The 14,713-nt window shown below is 34.7% G+C and overlaps 1 protein-coding gene across 2 annotated transcripts in view; it reads left to right on the top strand.

Annotated features, from left to right (window-relative positions):
- The window catches only part of GABRG2 (gamma-aminobutyric acid type A receptor subunit gamma2), a 131,017-nt gene that overhangs the window by 48,466 nt on the left and 67,838 nt on the right, over positions 1 to 14,713 (top strand). For both annotated transcript variants that reach the window (XM_082456489.1, XM_082456488.1), the window contains exon 6: positions 740 to 877. In XM_082456489.1, coding sequence (XP_082312615.1) covers positions 740 to 877 — 138 coding nt within the window. The remainder of the gene's footprint in view (positions 1 to 739; positions 878 to 14,713) is intronic.

Genomic DNA, 14,713 nt, shown 5'->3' with positions numbered 1-14,713 from the left:
GAAAAATTGAGAAAGCTTTCTAGGATATTATGGCTAGGAAAAGGTACTGATAATCATTATATTATCAGTGTAATATTTCTTTCATGAATGCTTTATGTTGTTTTGGCTGAACATAACTGAGCTGTAAGGAATCTACATAGTTCTCATTGGTAGCTTCCCCTTGGTATTTCTACTTACTGCTTTTAGTTGCAGATTTCTGTATATTAAAATGAAGCCTCAACAAATTGAGAGAGAGAATAATGTAAATAGGTGAGGTAATTTTTCCCATTCATCTTCTATTCCAAGGACATGCCCTGGGGAGGGATTTGAGTCTGCTCTTCTTCCATTATTTTCTGTTTTCTGCATGACTCTCAAAATCTTGCCCTGTTGACTCCCTTTCACCATAAACAATATCTTGCATATATACTATTTACTATATACTGGCTACTTTTTATATCTTACCCCAGACAATGTAAAGTATGCGTATAGTATATACAAAACCATGTATAGTATACCTACTATGCAATTTAAGTGCTTTTCATGGGTGATTTTGACCTCATGGTTTTTAAATCTAATTTCCCATTAGGATATGGGCAATTGTATTGACTTTCCCTATGGTAATGCTTTTTAGTCCAAGATCCTCATCTAAGTCAAAACTATCTCTCTTGGTATCTCCCTCAGTGTCTTGTTCATAGAAGATGGTTGCCACATATGTTCATTTTTAATCATTTACAATGTGTGCTTTCTTATCTCATGGCAGATGGCTATCCGCGTGAAGAAATTGTCTATCAATGGAAGCGTAGTTCTGTTGAAGTGGGTGACACAAGATCTTGGAGGCTTTATCAATTTTCATTTGTTGGACTGAGAAATACCACTGAAGTAGTGAAGACAACTTCTGGTAAGATGCACTTGAAAATAATTTTGAGTGACCCTTCCAGAGTTTAAATTCTGGTGTATATGATTTAGAAGCTTTCAACACTTGTCTAGAAATGATATTCAGAAAATTAAATGAAGTGTTTTAATTTACTAGAGAAAATTATAATTAGTATTCTAGTATAATACATAAATATAAATGGATTTTATCAATTTAAAGCAAATTAGATTCAAATTGGATAAGCAAATTATTTGCTTAATTCCCTTAAGAAAAATAAGTAACAGTTATTAAAAAAGAAGAAAATACTTTTTAGGCATAGGTATAATGTTTCTTTTAAGAAATATGTTTCATATTTAAAGTATCACATGGGGAAGATTAACTTCTCAAAAATGCAGAAAAGTGACCAGAGTGGATATGAACTAATTCCATGTTCAGTAATTAAATATTTTGAACTGGCTTCATCAGTGAATAAGGGACTGGGTTTTGGTGTCAGACAGGCCTGGGTTCAAATCCCAACTCCATCATTTACCAGCTACATATTTTAAGAAATTGCTGAATTTCTCAGGGGATCAGCTCTCCCAGATAACCAATGTGGACAAAAAGATCTGCCTTGCAGTCATACTGTATGTATTAAGAAAAAAAAAAAAAAAAAAAAGAAAGGTAAAATGCTTAGAATGATGCCTAACACTTAGCATTCAATAAGTAGTAGCGCCTAATAGTATTAGTTATAATTATCAAGTATGCATGGGACCTAATGTGGTCAGGACTTCAGTTTTTTTCAAGAGAAACTAAAAATCTATAGTATTTTTATATCAAATATCATAATTTTTAATGGCATTAATTGAAGGTGATTTAAAAAACCATGTGGGGCAAGTCAAACATATTTCCAGACCAGATCTGTCTCATGGGTGGCTATAGGTTAATACAAACCCTCTGCAATGCTGAGTGCATATTCCATATAGATTATTCCAGCTACTCCTTTTTAAAGTTATGTGAATTTAAATTTATCCTAATTTCATATATAAACATTGTGTTCATAGCTTACCATATTAAGACATACTTTTTGTATTTGTTACCGTGAATTAAGCTGTTTTCTGTTGATTTATTCATGCATACCTGATTGTTTTCCTCCTGAAATTCATAGGACATATTTTTGTGTTGACTAATTTAGAAAAAGGCCTTGGTCTGTTGTACAAGGAGAAACAAATTAAAGACCTAGACAGAAATGGAAATTTAAGATTCTACCTTCATAAGCATCATCCTCTAAATCAAAAACCTAACATTGTTTTTGGCATTTGCAGATTTCTTCAAAAAAAACCAAAAAACTCTTATGTTGCAAAAAGAATCTGAAATAAAATCAAAGAAATGCTCTAGTTTATTTTTAAAATGTGGCCTTATGTTCTCTTACTCATTGGAAATCCTGACCATCAAGTACTAGAACAGTCTTTATTTTGGTCCCCCAAACAGATTCAGGACTGCCTTAGAACAGGTCTTCCATCTGTGAGAGAGCACATGTAAAAATAATCTCTAAGTCTATACGCTTCCAGAATAAGAAATTGGGCATTAAGTTCTGTTGTACATTCATATCTCTATAGTTATTACAGCACCCTAAAACAGAACCCACAAATTTATGACTAGCAGATCTTTTGTTCAGTCGTTTAAGCCCAGAGTGGCATTAAAACCAAACAGTGGTGAGGGAAGTGTTGACTTTACATCATAGGGTTTGACATCATCCCCTCCCCAAAGTCTCATACTGAGAATAATCTAGAGTATTTACTGTCTAATAAGAGATACATCCAAAAGAAAATAATCTGTTTACTTAAAGCATGACAAGAAAATTTATCAAGGTATCACAAGGCTATTACTCTTCCTAGAGAAATCAAAGCAAAAGTGTATTGATATCAGATTTGATATTGAGTAGCATCATTTAATTGACTGTATCAACTCCTTGTGAGTTTTAATATGGGGGTTAACCTCCACCTTGGTCTCTTGTCCACTCCCTGCTCTTGCTGGTTTGTTTTTTGTGTGTGGTATCATTTCACTTGCCTCTGGGAAGAGAAAGGGCTGAGTTGAAAGTTAACACCAGTGCCGACAGGCAGCCTGATTATTGTGACAGTTGATTTTGTAATGATTGGAAGTTTCTGTGTGATCTTTGTTTTATTTCTGATGCCATTCTTATCTTCAAAGCATGGCTCCATAACTAGTTAATATCTACAAGGAAGTTATATTAACAACTTTCTTGGGAAGTTATCAGAAGATCAAAATTATAGCCTTTTTGAATCTTGGCCATTACAACAACGTGGTTTTCTCTTAGACTTATAGTAAATGTGTCTCCCTTTGAGAAGCCTCTGTCAAAACTAGGAGAGACTAGTGCCTAAAATTAGGCCTAGTTTACTGCGGAGATTGCTAACCTTCACTCATTCAAGTCCACCTTTCATGATTTTGTTATATCTAAGTGGTGACTGTACTGTGGGGTCCTTAGTATATTTTTTCTTTAAATTGATTCCTTGTTATTAGTAAAATTATTTTTTTAAAGGAAAGTTCACATTAGGACCATAATTGGAAAATGAGAAGCATTTGACATAAATAGAAATTGATATAAGAATATAATGAAAAATGAACAAATGTTCTTAAATTTTAAGTGCACATGTTTGTGTTCCCTGGGCTCTGAGTATGTGGGAAAAGAAAGAGAGAGTAGAGAAAAGGAAAAGGGTAACTAGCACCAAAGTAAAACACTTCCTTGATTTAAACAGAAGGGTAGAAGAAGCAGGAAGGAATTTTCTTACACATAATTCGAGGCTATGTGATAATTCTGTATACACCACCTGAATCATCTTTATCACCATTTATGTGTGTGTCACTCCTGAGAAAAATATTGCCTCGGTGATAGACTGATAAGACTTGAAGAATACCTTTAATTCTTGGTCAATACATCAAGATAGATTCTGGATCCATGATTTCTCTTCAAATCATCACCTCTTTCTGATTGCTCTGTATGTGGTAATAGCACCATCATTGTCCCAGTGAGCCAGGCGTGTGAACACTCAGAGTCACATGTCCGCCTCCCACATCTAATGAATCACGAAGGCACGTATACCTCTGAAATATCTTGTGTAACTGTCCTCTTTTCAGTTGCCATTGCCACTGTCCTAGTTCACGATCGTGTCTGTTCTCATCTGGACTCTGTTGGGAGCCTATTAAACTACATCCCTGCTGTCAGTCTCTCTTTTCTACAGTCTATCCTTTATACATTAATCATAAAAGCTAGCACTTACTGAGCACTAACTACATGTACCATAGCAAACATTTTATATACATGACCTACTTTAATTCTCATTACCATAGTCATATTTAATGTCATTAACACTGAAGGTATCACTGAGGTTAAGGAAACAGACTTCTAGGGGTTCATTTACTTGCAGGGATCAGATTTGGCAGCTGGGACATGAATTCAGGTGGTTTGCTTTCAGACTCATGCTTTTAATCACTGCGCTATTTTTATTCGCACTGTGTCCCAATAAGTCTTCCTGAACCACAGCTTTCCTCATGTCCCAAGAATTCAGGAGATTCAATTAAGCACAAGCTGTTGTTCCTAATATATAAGCCCCTGATCTCAGGAACTTTCCAGCTTGGTTTTCTATAATTTCTCAGCTTGTGACAGAACTACTTTGTTAATATTTTCATGAATATAAATAGCTAATCCGATACACACATTGAATTTCAGTCTCGTTTCTTTTTTGAATGGCTTGTCAGCTCAGCCCTACCTTCTTTATGACTTTAAAACATAGAAAAACAGCTTCTCTTCAGCGAGACCTTTCAGACCTTAATGCCAGAATGCGCACTCTTGGAGCCAGACAGCTCAGGTTTGAACACTGATTTGTATACATTACTGAATATATGTAAGCTCAATATCACCAATGTTACAGGGTTACTCTCAGGATTAAGTAAAATAATCCACTGAAAATGCTTAAAATTGTGCCTAACACATAGAAAGGACTCAGTAAATGGAAGGCACCATCATAATCATCATCAAACTCCCCCAGGGCATTTTCACCTACTTTATGAAAACATAATTTCCACCTTATATTTTTTTAGCAGTTGTTTTATTCCCTCTTTTCTGCCCTCTCATTCCAATTAGTCATAAACTTCCCAGTGGAAGCCTTCTTTTAATCATCTTTGTATCCATGATGCTATTAGCCTGGTGATTTGCTTAGAGTTGTTGATTAGAGTTGTTGATTAGTAGGTAATTATAAAATGGATTGCTTGTGACAATTATGTTGATAAAACCATAAAATTTCCCTCAATTAAATAAGCAATGCAGAATTTTACTATATATTTTTCCATTACTCATTGTTTTCTCTCAAGTAGAAGACCTTGTTCTTTCTAGTCATATTTCCATGGACAGTTCACCAAATTATCTACATGATTTTTGGTATCAAGCAGAGCTTTGTTCCTGATGTTCTCATCCTGAGATGTGGGTTAGAAAAATGTGTAAATGAGTTTCTTAGGAGAACCTGCATTCTTGGGATACCATTGCCATTATTATGAATCAAAAAGAAATACATCGTGTTCTTCCTACATTAGAAAAATGTTAAATCTTTTTTTCTTCCAGTTTTATTGAGATACAATTGACATACAGAACTGTATAAGTTTAAGGTATACAGCATGATTTGACGTAAATAGATCATGAAATGATTACCATCATAACTTTAGTGAACATCAGTAATCACATATACATAATAAATTAAAGAAATAGAAAACAAAATTTTTTCCTTGTGATGAGAACTCTTAGGATTTACTCTCTTAACTTGTAACTATAACATATAGCAGTGTTAATTTGTCATGTTGTACATTACATGCCTAGTACTTATTTATCTTATAACTGGAAGTTTGTACCTTTTGGCTACATTCATCCAGTTCTCCCTCCCACCACCCCCGCTTCTAATAACCACAAATCTGATCTTTTTTTCTATGAGTTTGTTTGTTTTTGAAGTCTAATTGACCTACAACACTATGTTAGTTCCTGGTACACAACATATTTCTACACATTCAAAATGGTCACCATGATAAGTCTAGAAAACCGTTAAATCTTCCGTATCGTCTTTAGAAATGTAAACATCATTGTTTCATAGTTTTTTGGCATTCCCATGTACATTAACTATTATATACTTCCTTTTTGTCTTTAACCCACCTTTTTGGCTTCGATTCCATATGCAAGTTATATTTTCTTGATTTCTATTACAAGAAATGCATAAATACTAAAATAAAATTAAAAAAAGAACTCTGTACCACTAAATTCATCTTACTTTTCAACAGTGGCATGCAGACCACAATTTTAGAAACACCAGCTCTGTGGATGAAGTCCATGTTCGTTGCTTGATTTCTAAAATATATGTAATCTACCCTATATCTTCAAACATTGCCCATTATTCTCACACCATATCCTTTATTTTCTTGAGGTTTTTTGGATAAGTTGAACCTGTTTCAGGTCTTCGTGCTCATTTTTCTTAATACTAAGCTCAAGTTCAACCTTCTCTGCCTATATCAGTGTATACATATTGGTCAAATAATTCTCCAAATAGAAAATAAATAGGGCTTCCTTGGTGGCACAGTGGTTAAGAATCCACCTGCCAATGCAGGGGACAAGGGTTCAAGCCCTGGTCCAGGAAGATCCCACATGCTGCGGAGCAACTAATCCTGTGCACCACAACTACTGAAGCCCGTGCGCCTAGAGCCTGTGCTCTGCAACAAGAGAAGCCACCACAATGAGAAGCCCACGCACCACAATGAAGAGTAGCCTCCGCTCACCACAACTAGTGAAAGCCCATGCGCAGCAATGAAGACCCAACACAACCAAAAATAAATAAATTAAATAAATAAATTTTTAAAAAAAGAAAAAAAATAGCTCCCACCTTCTAGGCTGTGTTTTAACTTATATGTCTTTGGCAAACACAGGTAAAGATACTCATCATTGACATAAACTATTGTGGGGGAAATAAAAAGAGAAATGAAAACATATATAAGTTAATGGTAATTTTTTTTTTAAGAGATTGGAATAAAAAAATTAATAAACCTAAATGATAGGAGAGAAGTAAACAACTGTAACCCAGTCCTACACTCTTGGGTTACTTTGGAATCACAGTAAGTTGTGAGCCCATTTTAGTCAGTAATAAACTTTTCAAACTACTTGAAGCAACCTAATATATTAAATGAAATCAGTGTGAAAGACTGCACAGTAATAGATTTTTATTTTATTTTTAGGCTTCAATTTAGAAAATTTAACTTTGGTTTCAGGAGAGGAAAATGAATGGATTACGTAAACAGCTGGGCCAGGAATGGCCATGGAGAAGTCACTTGCCCTTTCTGGGATGAAAATTCCAAATTTCTAAAGAGAATGCATTTGACTAGATGCTTCTTTAAAGTCCTTGGACTTATTTATAATCTTTGATGTAACCAAGGTTACACTATAGATGTCTCAATGTAGGAGTAACTTTCTTTATAAATTAATGATTTCCTAGAATGTTTCCCTTCATCAAGTTTTCGACAATTTCAAAGCAAGTCAAATGCAAAAATAAACTCCTTTAGGCTTCTAACTTAAAAGGGATGACATTCCCACTCCATTTTTAAAATCTGTTTTGTTATTAGTGATGTGACATTATATATATACTGGAATATTCATATACTACATTTAAAAATCCCACATTGGAATGCAAATTGGTGCAACTATTATGGAAAACAGTATGGAGGTTCCTTAAAAAACTAAAAATAGAGTTACCATATGATCCAGCAATCCCATTTCTGGGTATGTATCTGGAGAAAACTCTAATTTGAAAAGATACATGCACCCCAGTGTTCACTGCAGCACTATTTACAATAGCCAAGACATGGAAGCAACCTAAATGTCTATCAACAGATGAATGGAAAAGAAGATGTGGTACATATATACAATGGAATATTACTCAGCCATAAAAAAGAATGAAATAATGCCATTCGCAGCAACATGGATGGACCTAGAAATTATACTAACTGAAGTAAGTTAGAAAGAGAAGTACAAATAGCCTATGATATCACTTAAATGTGGAATCTAAAATACGATAACATGAACTTATTTACAAAACAGAAACAGACTTGCAGACAAAGAAAACAAATGTATGGTTTCCAAAGGTGAAAGGTGGGGGAGGGATAAACTAGGAGTTTGGGATTAGCAGATACAAACTACTGTATATAAAATAGATAAACAACAAGGTCCTACTGTATAGCATAGGGAACTATATTCAATATCTTATAATAACCTATAATGGAAAAGAATATGAAAAAGAATATATATATCTAACAAAATCACTTTGCTGTCCACCAGAAACTAGCACAATATTGTAAATCAACTATACTTCAACTAAAAAAAAAGAAGGTTTAACTATTAAAAAAATAATCCCACATTGGAATTTTAAATTCCAAGGTTGCTCTGACACTACCTAGTGAGGAAATGGGGCTTTAGAGGTGGAGAGGGGCTGCATAGAGGAGTCATAGGAAGTCTAAGGAAAATTGTTTTCAAGGTGACAAATTTCATTTCTGCTTACATTCCATGGGCAAGAACTAGCTGTGTGTTCCTGTGTAGATAAAAATGGGGCTGGGAAGCATAGCTCAGTTGTGTGCTAGGAAGCGACAGTGGGTTTTATGACTTTCTAGCATCTGTGAAACATGCATGACATCATTTTATTTCTCACAAGCTTCTCAGAGAATAGTTTTCCTTTTACAGATGAAGCCACTTAAGTTTAGAGGAGCTAAGTAATTTGCTCAAGGCTATTCAATAGAGTTATTTACCCAGATCTCAAGTTTTTACCCCACTGCCTTTCACAAACACATGAGGTAAAGAGATGAATTAATTAAAATAAAAAAGTTATTTCTAAACTTGATAATAGCTACTTTTATGGAGACAGTGCAATGAAGTAATAGCATTTAATATGATAACTATATACATATATCCAAAAAATGTTAACTTATAGGAATAGCAATTATATTTACATGGGGCAGAAACATCAAGTGAGAAACAATTTAGCAACAATATTTTACTTTTTCAGAAACATATTTATTGCTTATAAGATATTATTATTCACTTGCTAAGTGAACCTATGGATCACCAGGCAAATCTGGCGTTAACTAAGAAACTGTTGGATCCAGTATATTTGTATAATAGTGTTACTTGCAGAAAAGTCTCATCAGAAAGAAAACATAATAAAAGGATTGCGTGACTACTATTTACAGTAATTCTGAGGACTAATATCTTATTTTGACCATCTATCAAAACCAACCAGGTCAAGACAACATTAATTTTTATCCAAGTATATGGTGTTTCCTAATTCAATCAAAATTCTTCTTTTGCTATGTTTAAAAGACATGTTCATCAATGTGACTGATCCAACTAAAAGAGCTCTCCTGTTCAGCTGCTGTCCCCAAATAAATGTAAACCATTAAATAATTTTAAAAAACATGAAAATGTGAGATGGTGGAGACTGACTCTATAGACATTGTGCTCTGTACACAGACTCATTGAATGTTTCTTTCACTCTATTTGATGCAGTCAAATAATTCCTTCATCTTACTTTTGCATTTTCAGAAAATAATGCTATCCAGCATTGCAGCTATGCAAATTTCAGCATGTCAGAGACTGAAAAGGGCATCAAATAGCAGTGAGGAAAATAATGCTTTTTTTTGTTTTGTTTTGTTTTATACTTTCTTTTCTTCAAAAGGAGGTTATTATGAAGGTCACAGCACATTGCAGGCGTAATAGCCCGGAAAAGCATTTCTGGGGTATACAAGCTGGGGCTGAGCAGAATTTGTTTACTGTTCTTGTTTGCCACTCCTGAAGTCTATCTCGTTTAGTAAATCAAGAACAGCTAGTTTTATTAATCCAGGGCAGAAAGAGATCAGAAAAACCCAAGGACTAGAGAATTGACACATATATTAAGCATGACTAAGTATATTATTTTTTTGCTTACTTAAAAAAAATTTTTTTATTGAAGTATAGTTATGCCAGTGCTGTGCCAATCTCTGCTGTACAGCAAAGTGACTCAGTTATACGCATATATATGTTTTTTAAAATTCTTTTCCATTATGGTTTATCACAGGATTTTGAATATAGTTCCCTGTCTGTGCTATACAGTAGGACCTTGTTTGTCCATTCTAAATATAATAGTTTGCATCTACCAACCCCAAACTCCCAGTGCATCCCTCTCCCTCCTCCCCTCCCCCTTGGCAACCACAAGTCTGATCTCTATGTGAGTCTGTTTCTGTTTCATAGATTGGTTCATTTGTGTCATATTTTAGATTCCATATATAAGTGATATCATAGGGTATTTGTCTTTCTCTTTCTGACTTCACTTAGTATGATAATCTCTAGTTGCATCCATGTTGTTGCAAATGGCATTATTTTTTTCTTTTCTTTTTTCTCCTGGCCGTGGCTTGCGGCATGTTGGATTTTAGTTCCCTGACCAGGGATCAAACCTGCACCCCCTGCAGTGAAAGCATGGAGTCTTAACCACTGGACTGCCAGGGAAGTCCCCTTGTTTACTTTTATATATGGTGTCTCTGCTATTCAAGAAACTGACAGTGCTTCATGTTTAACATATAAACCACATCATAAATGTTTAATTTTTCACATTTGTCTCCCAATTGATCCACCCCAAAATTAACTACTCCTTGTTATACATCCCTCTCAGAATAATGTCAAAAAGAAATACTAAAAAATAGCATTTTCTCTAGTTCTTCTCCCCTACCCTCCACAAACCTAATTGTTTTGCCCATAAGCATTTCTCTATCAGCTCTATAAGATGGTATCTTTATTTGTGAATACTGAAGTACAATAAATGACATTGATAATAAGATGAAAGATTCAATGTAGATAACTGAGTTTACTGGAAGAGTTTCCAAACATGATTTCTAATCTGCCTTTACTTGTATGACTTAACAGCACCATGCAGTTTGATTTTCATCATATCTACTGTTCACTGCTAAGTGGTGAAGAGCTTTGTAATATAAAAGACAATATGTAATGCATGAGCTGTGAAATACCTCCTTGCTAAACATGTAATGCAATCACGAACATTAATTGTAACCACTTAATGATTACATTTTCTAAGTTGGTGATTTCATGTTATCAGTATTAGTGACTGAGAGTAAAATTAGATTGATAGAAAAATAAAATTTTAGGGCTAAATATCAAAGATTAAGGCCAGTTGTAATTTTACTTTGGGTAATTACTCCAAAGAGGTAAAAATCACTGTTTGTAAATTGGTAGTCAATTGTGTAACTACGGCCTATAGCACAGATCATTAGACATGGACAGAGTTAAATTTTATTTATTTCTGTCAACATTGAACAATTGAGAAATTTCATATGCAAATCTTAAACATCTTTACATCTTAAATATCTGGGTTGTCATTTGCATTTGAAAATGATTGGGTAGAGTTGAATTCTCACCTGTCCTAGTGGGTGAGAGACACAATATCCTTTACCAAAATTCCTAACACCCCCTGTTGTATTTTCAGGACTATATGATTTTCTTCTTGAACTACTGTTCCCTTATTTTGGAAAACTATATGCATCTCATTCGAACATATATATATCTCACTCTAAATAGGGGGAAATGAAAGATAATCATTTCCCAAATGAGAACACATATGTATCTGTGGAAATGAAGAATATTCATTTACTTTTAATAGGCGGAGAGAATTTCTATCACAAAACGATACTGTAAGAAATGAATGTGAAAACTACTAATCAACCAAGGTTTGCCTGAGAGTAGACAGTGAGTTGCAGAGAAGTGTCATAGCCTAGCCAACCTAGATCTCGCTTGCTTTTCACATTCTACAAATGGGTTTATTTATCATAAATATCTAGCATATGCAATGCAAATTGATTTTAAGTTCATTCAGTTTATCTCTACCACCTGCTTTCATGGAAAATGGATTTTAAACAGAGTTGTGAAGTTCTATATATGGACATCTGTGCATCTAGTCTTCTCTGTATTTTCCTTTTATTTTTTTCTTTCAGCTTACATCTAAGCAACTAAAACGTGTATTGCAATTTTCCTGCACATTACTGATTAGCAGCCTTGCATAGCCAATTAACACTTTTTCCTTCATCTTCTTTGATAAAATAAGGCAGCTGGATATAGCACAAAAAAACTATGATTCCTTTTAAGAGTTTCCTTTGTGGTTGTGTTACCATATAGTTGAATGGCCCTGAGCAAGTCATTTTCTCTTTCGGCCCTCAATATCTTCATCTCAAAATAAAAAATTTAACTAGATTAAATGTGAAGGTCCTTTTCACCCCTAAAATGTTGTTCTGTATTTCCTGATATTTAGCAGCTCTGTCATAAAGCAAATGTCTGGTGGGTATTTAGGTTTTCCATGTTCCCATTTCCTAAGAGAAATTTCTTCATGTTTTCTTATTCTGTAAAACTCAGCAATTAATAGATCTAGTTTATCTCTCAAGTATAGGGAACTCTGGGAGCTACTGTGGGGCAAGAGGCCCAGGGGGTTGGCATAGAGATGGTTGGTAAATTAGTTAAGGTATGAAAAAAATGAATTTGGCCTGGGAAAAATAGGCCCACTGTGGGTGTGAATAGCGAGGGTGGAATTTCACTGAATTCATGTGAATGAGAAATTGCAGAGGATGAAGATAGGACAATGGCTGTGACATGGCTTTCATAGAGGAGAAAGAATAGACACCTGGCATCCTCAAACAGAAATAACACTTGCAATCAAGAGCACATGGTATGAACTTAGTTTATTATTTTGTGTTTAATTATATAAATTGGGCTGCTATGAATCAGCAGTCCATTAAAATAGTACTGATACTACCAACTCTGTAATAATAATAAGAATATAATGTGCTAGCATTTGTAAGACCTTTATATATACATCATCTCATTCACTTTTCACAGTAATTCTATAAGGTGATACTCATTATCCAGGTGGCATTATGATGTACAAGCAATCTTGTAGAAAAGTATCCAGAAAGGGTAGAGACTTCTTCCAAGACCATAGAATAAGTTACTAAACAGATACCTGTGTTTGCTGAGAGGCCAATTTTCCAATCCAGTGATGACTGAGCTGTTCTGAATTTGTGTTTGCAGAAAGACTTGTCCTTGGCTGTATTTTTGCCTAGTGTGTAATTTCTTTTCTCTTTATTGTTATGGCATCTATCTGTCTATCTATCTATCTATCTAAGTTGATTGCACACATGTAAGGTAGAATCAGACTGTATTTGTCAGCTTAAGCTAGACTATGCTATGGTAGAAAATAACCCTCAAATCTCAGTGGTTTAAAATTTATATATAATATTATACATATTCTTGTATTGCTCTTTCCACTGTGCTTTTTCATTCTGTGGCATGCCATTCTCAGAGTCAAAGGTGAAATAACAAAAGAATAAAATGATTCTTAAAGTTTCTGCTTGAGGAAGCAAGAAGAACTACAATTCTGCAGCCTGTGGAACGAAAACCACATTCACAGAAAGACACAAAATGAAAAGGCAGAGGACTAAGTACCAGGTGAAGGAACAAGATAAAACCCCAGAAAAACAACTAAATGAAGTGGAGATAGGCACCCTTCCAGAAAAAGAGTTCAGAATAATGATAGTGAAGATGATCCAGGACCTCAGAAAAAGAATGGAGGCAAAGATCGAGAAGATGCAAGAAATGTTTAACAAAGACCTAGAATAATTAAAGAACAAACAAACAGAGGTGAGCAATACAATAACTGAAATGAAAACTACACTAGAAGGAATCAATAGCAGAATAACTGAGGCAGAAGAACGGATAAGTGACCTGGAAGACAGAATTGTGGAATTCACTGCCATGGAACAGAATAAAGAAAAAAGAATGAAAAGAAATGAAGACAGCCTACGAGACCTCTGGGACAACACTAAACACAACAACATCTCCATAACAGGGGTCCCAAAAGGAGAGGAGAGAGAGAAAGGACCTGAGAAAATATTTGATGATATTATAGTCGAAAACTTCCCTAACATGGGAAAGGAAATAGTTAATCAAGTCCAGGGAGCGCAGAGAGTCCCAGGCAGGATAGACCCAAGGAGAAACATGCCAAGACACATAGTAATCAATGGACAAAAATTAAAGACAAAGAAAAATTATTGAAAGCAGCAAGGGGAAAACGACAAATAACATACACGGGAACTCCCATAAGGTTAACAGCTGATTTCTCAGCAAACTACCAGAAGGGAGTGGCACGATATATTTAAAGTAATGAAAGGGAAGAACCTACATCCAAGATTACTCTACCAGGCAAGGATTTCATTCAGATTCGATGGAGAAATCAAAAGCTTTGCTGACAAGCAAAAGCTAAGAGATTTCAGCACCACCAAACCAGCTCTAAAACAAATGCTAAAGGAACTTCTCTAAGTGGGAAAGACAAGAGAAGAAAAGGACGTAAAAAAACAAACCCGTAACAATTAAGAAAATGGTAACAGGAACATGCATATTGACAATTACCTTAAACGTGAATGGATTAAATGCTCCACCAAAAGACACAGGCTTGCTGAATGGATACAAAAACAATACCCATATATATGCTATCTACAAGACACCCACTTCAGACCTAGGGACACATACAGAAAGAAAGTGAGGGGAGGGAAAAAGATATTCCATACAAACGGAAATCAAAAGCTGGAGTAGCAATACTCATATCAGGTAAAATAGACTTTAAAATAAAGAATGGTACAAGAGACAAGGAAAGACACTACATAATGATCAAGGGATCAATCCAAGAAGAATATGTAACAATTATAAATATATATGCACTCAACATAGGAGCACCTCAATACCTAAGGCAACTGCTA

Source organism: Balaenoptera physalus (assembly GCF_965194825.1).
Source record: "Balaenoptera physalus genome assembly, chromosome: 3".
NCBI lineage: Eukaryota > Metazoa > Chordata > Mammalia > Artiodactyla > Balaenopteridae > Balaenoptera > Balaenoptera physalus.
This window is presented reverse-complemented; position numbering and strand designations above follow the sequence as displayed.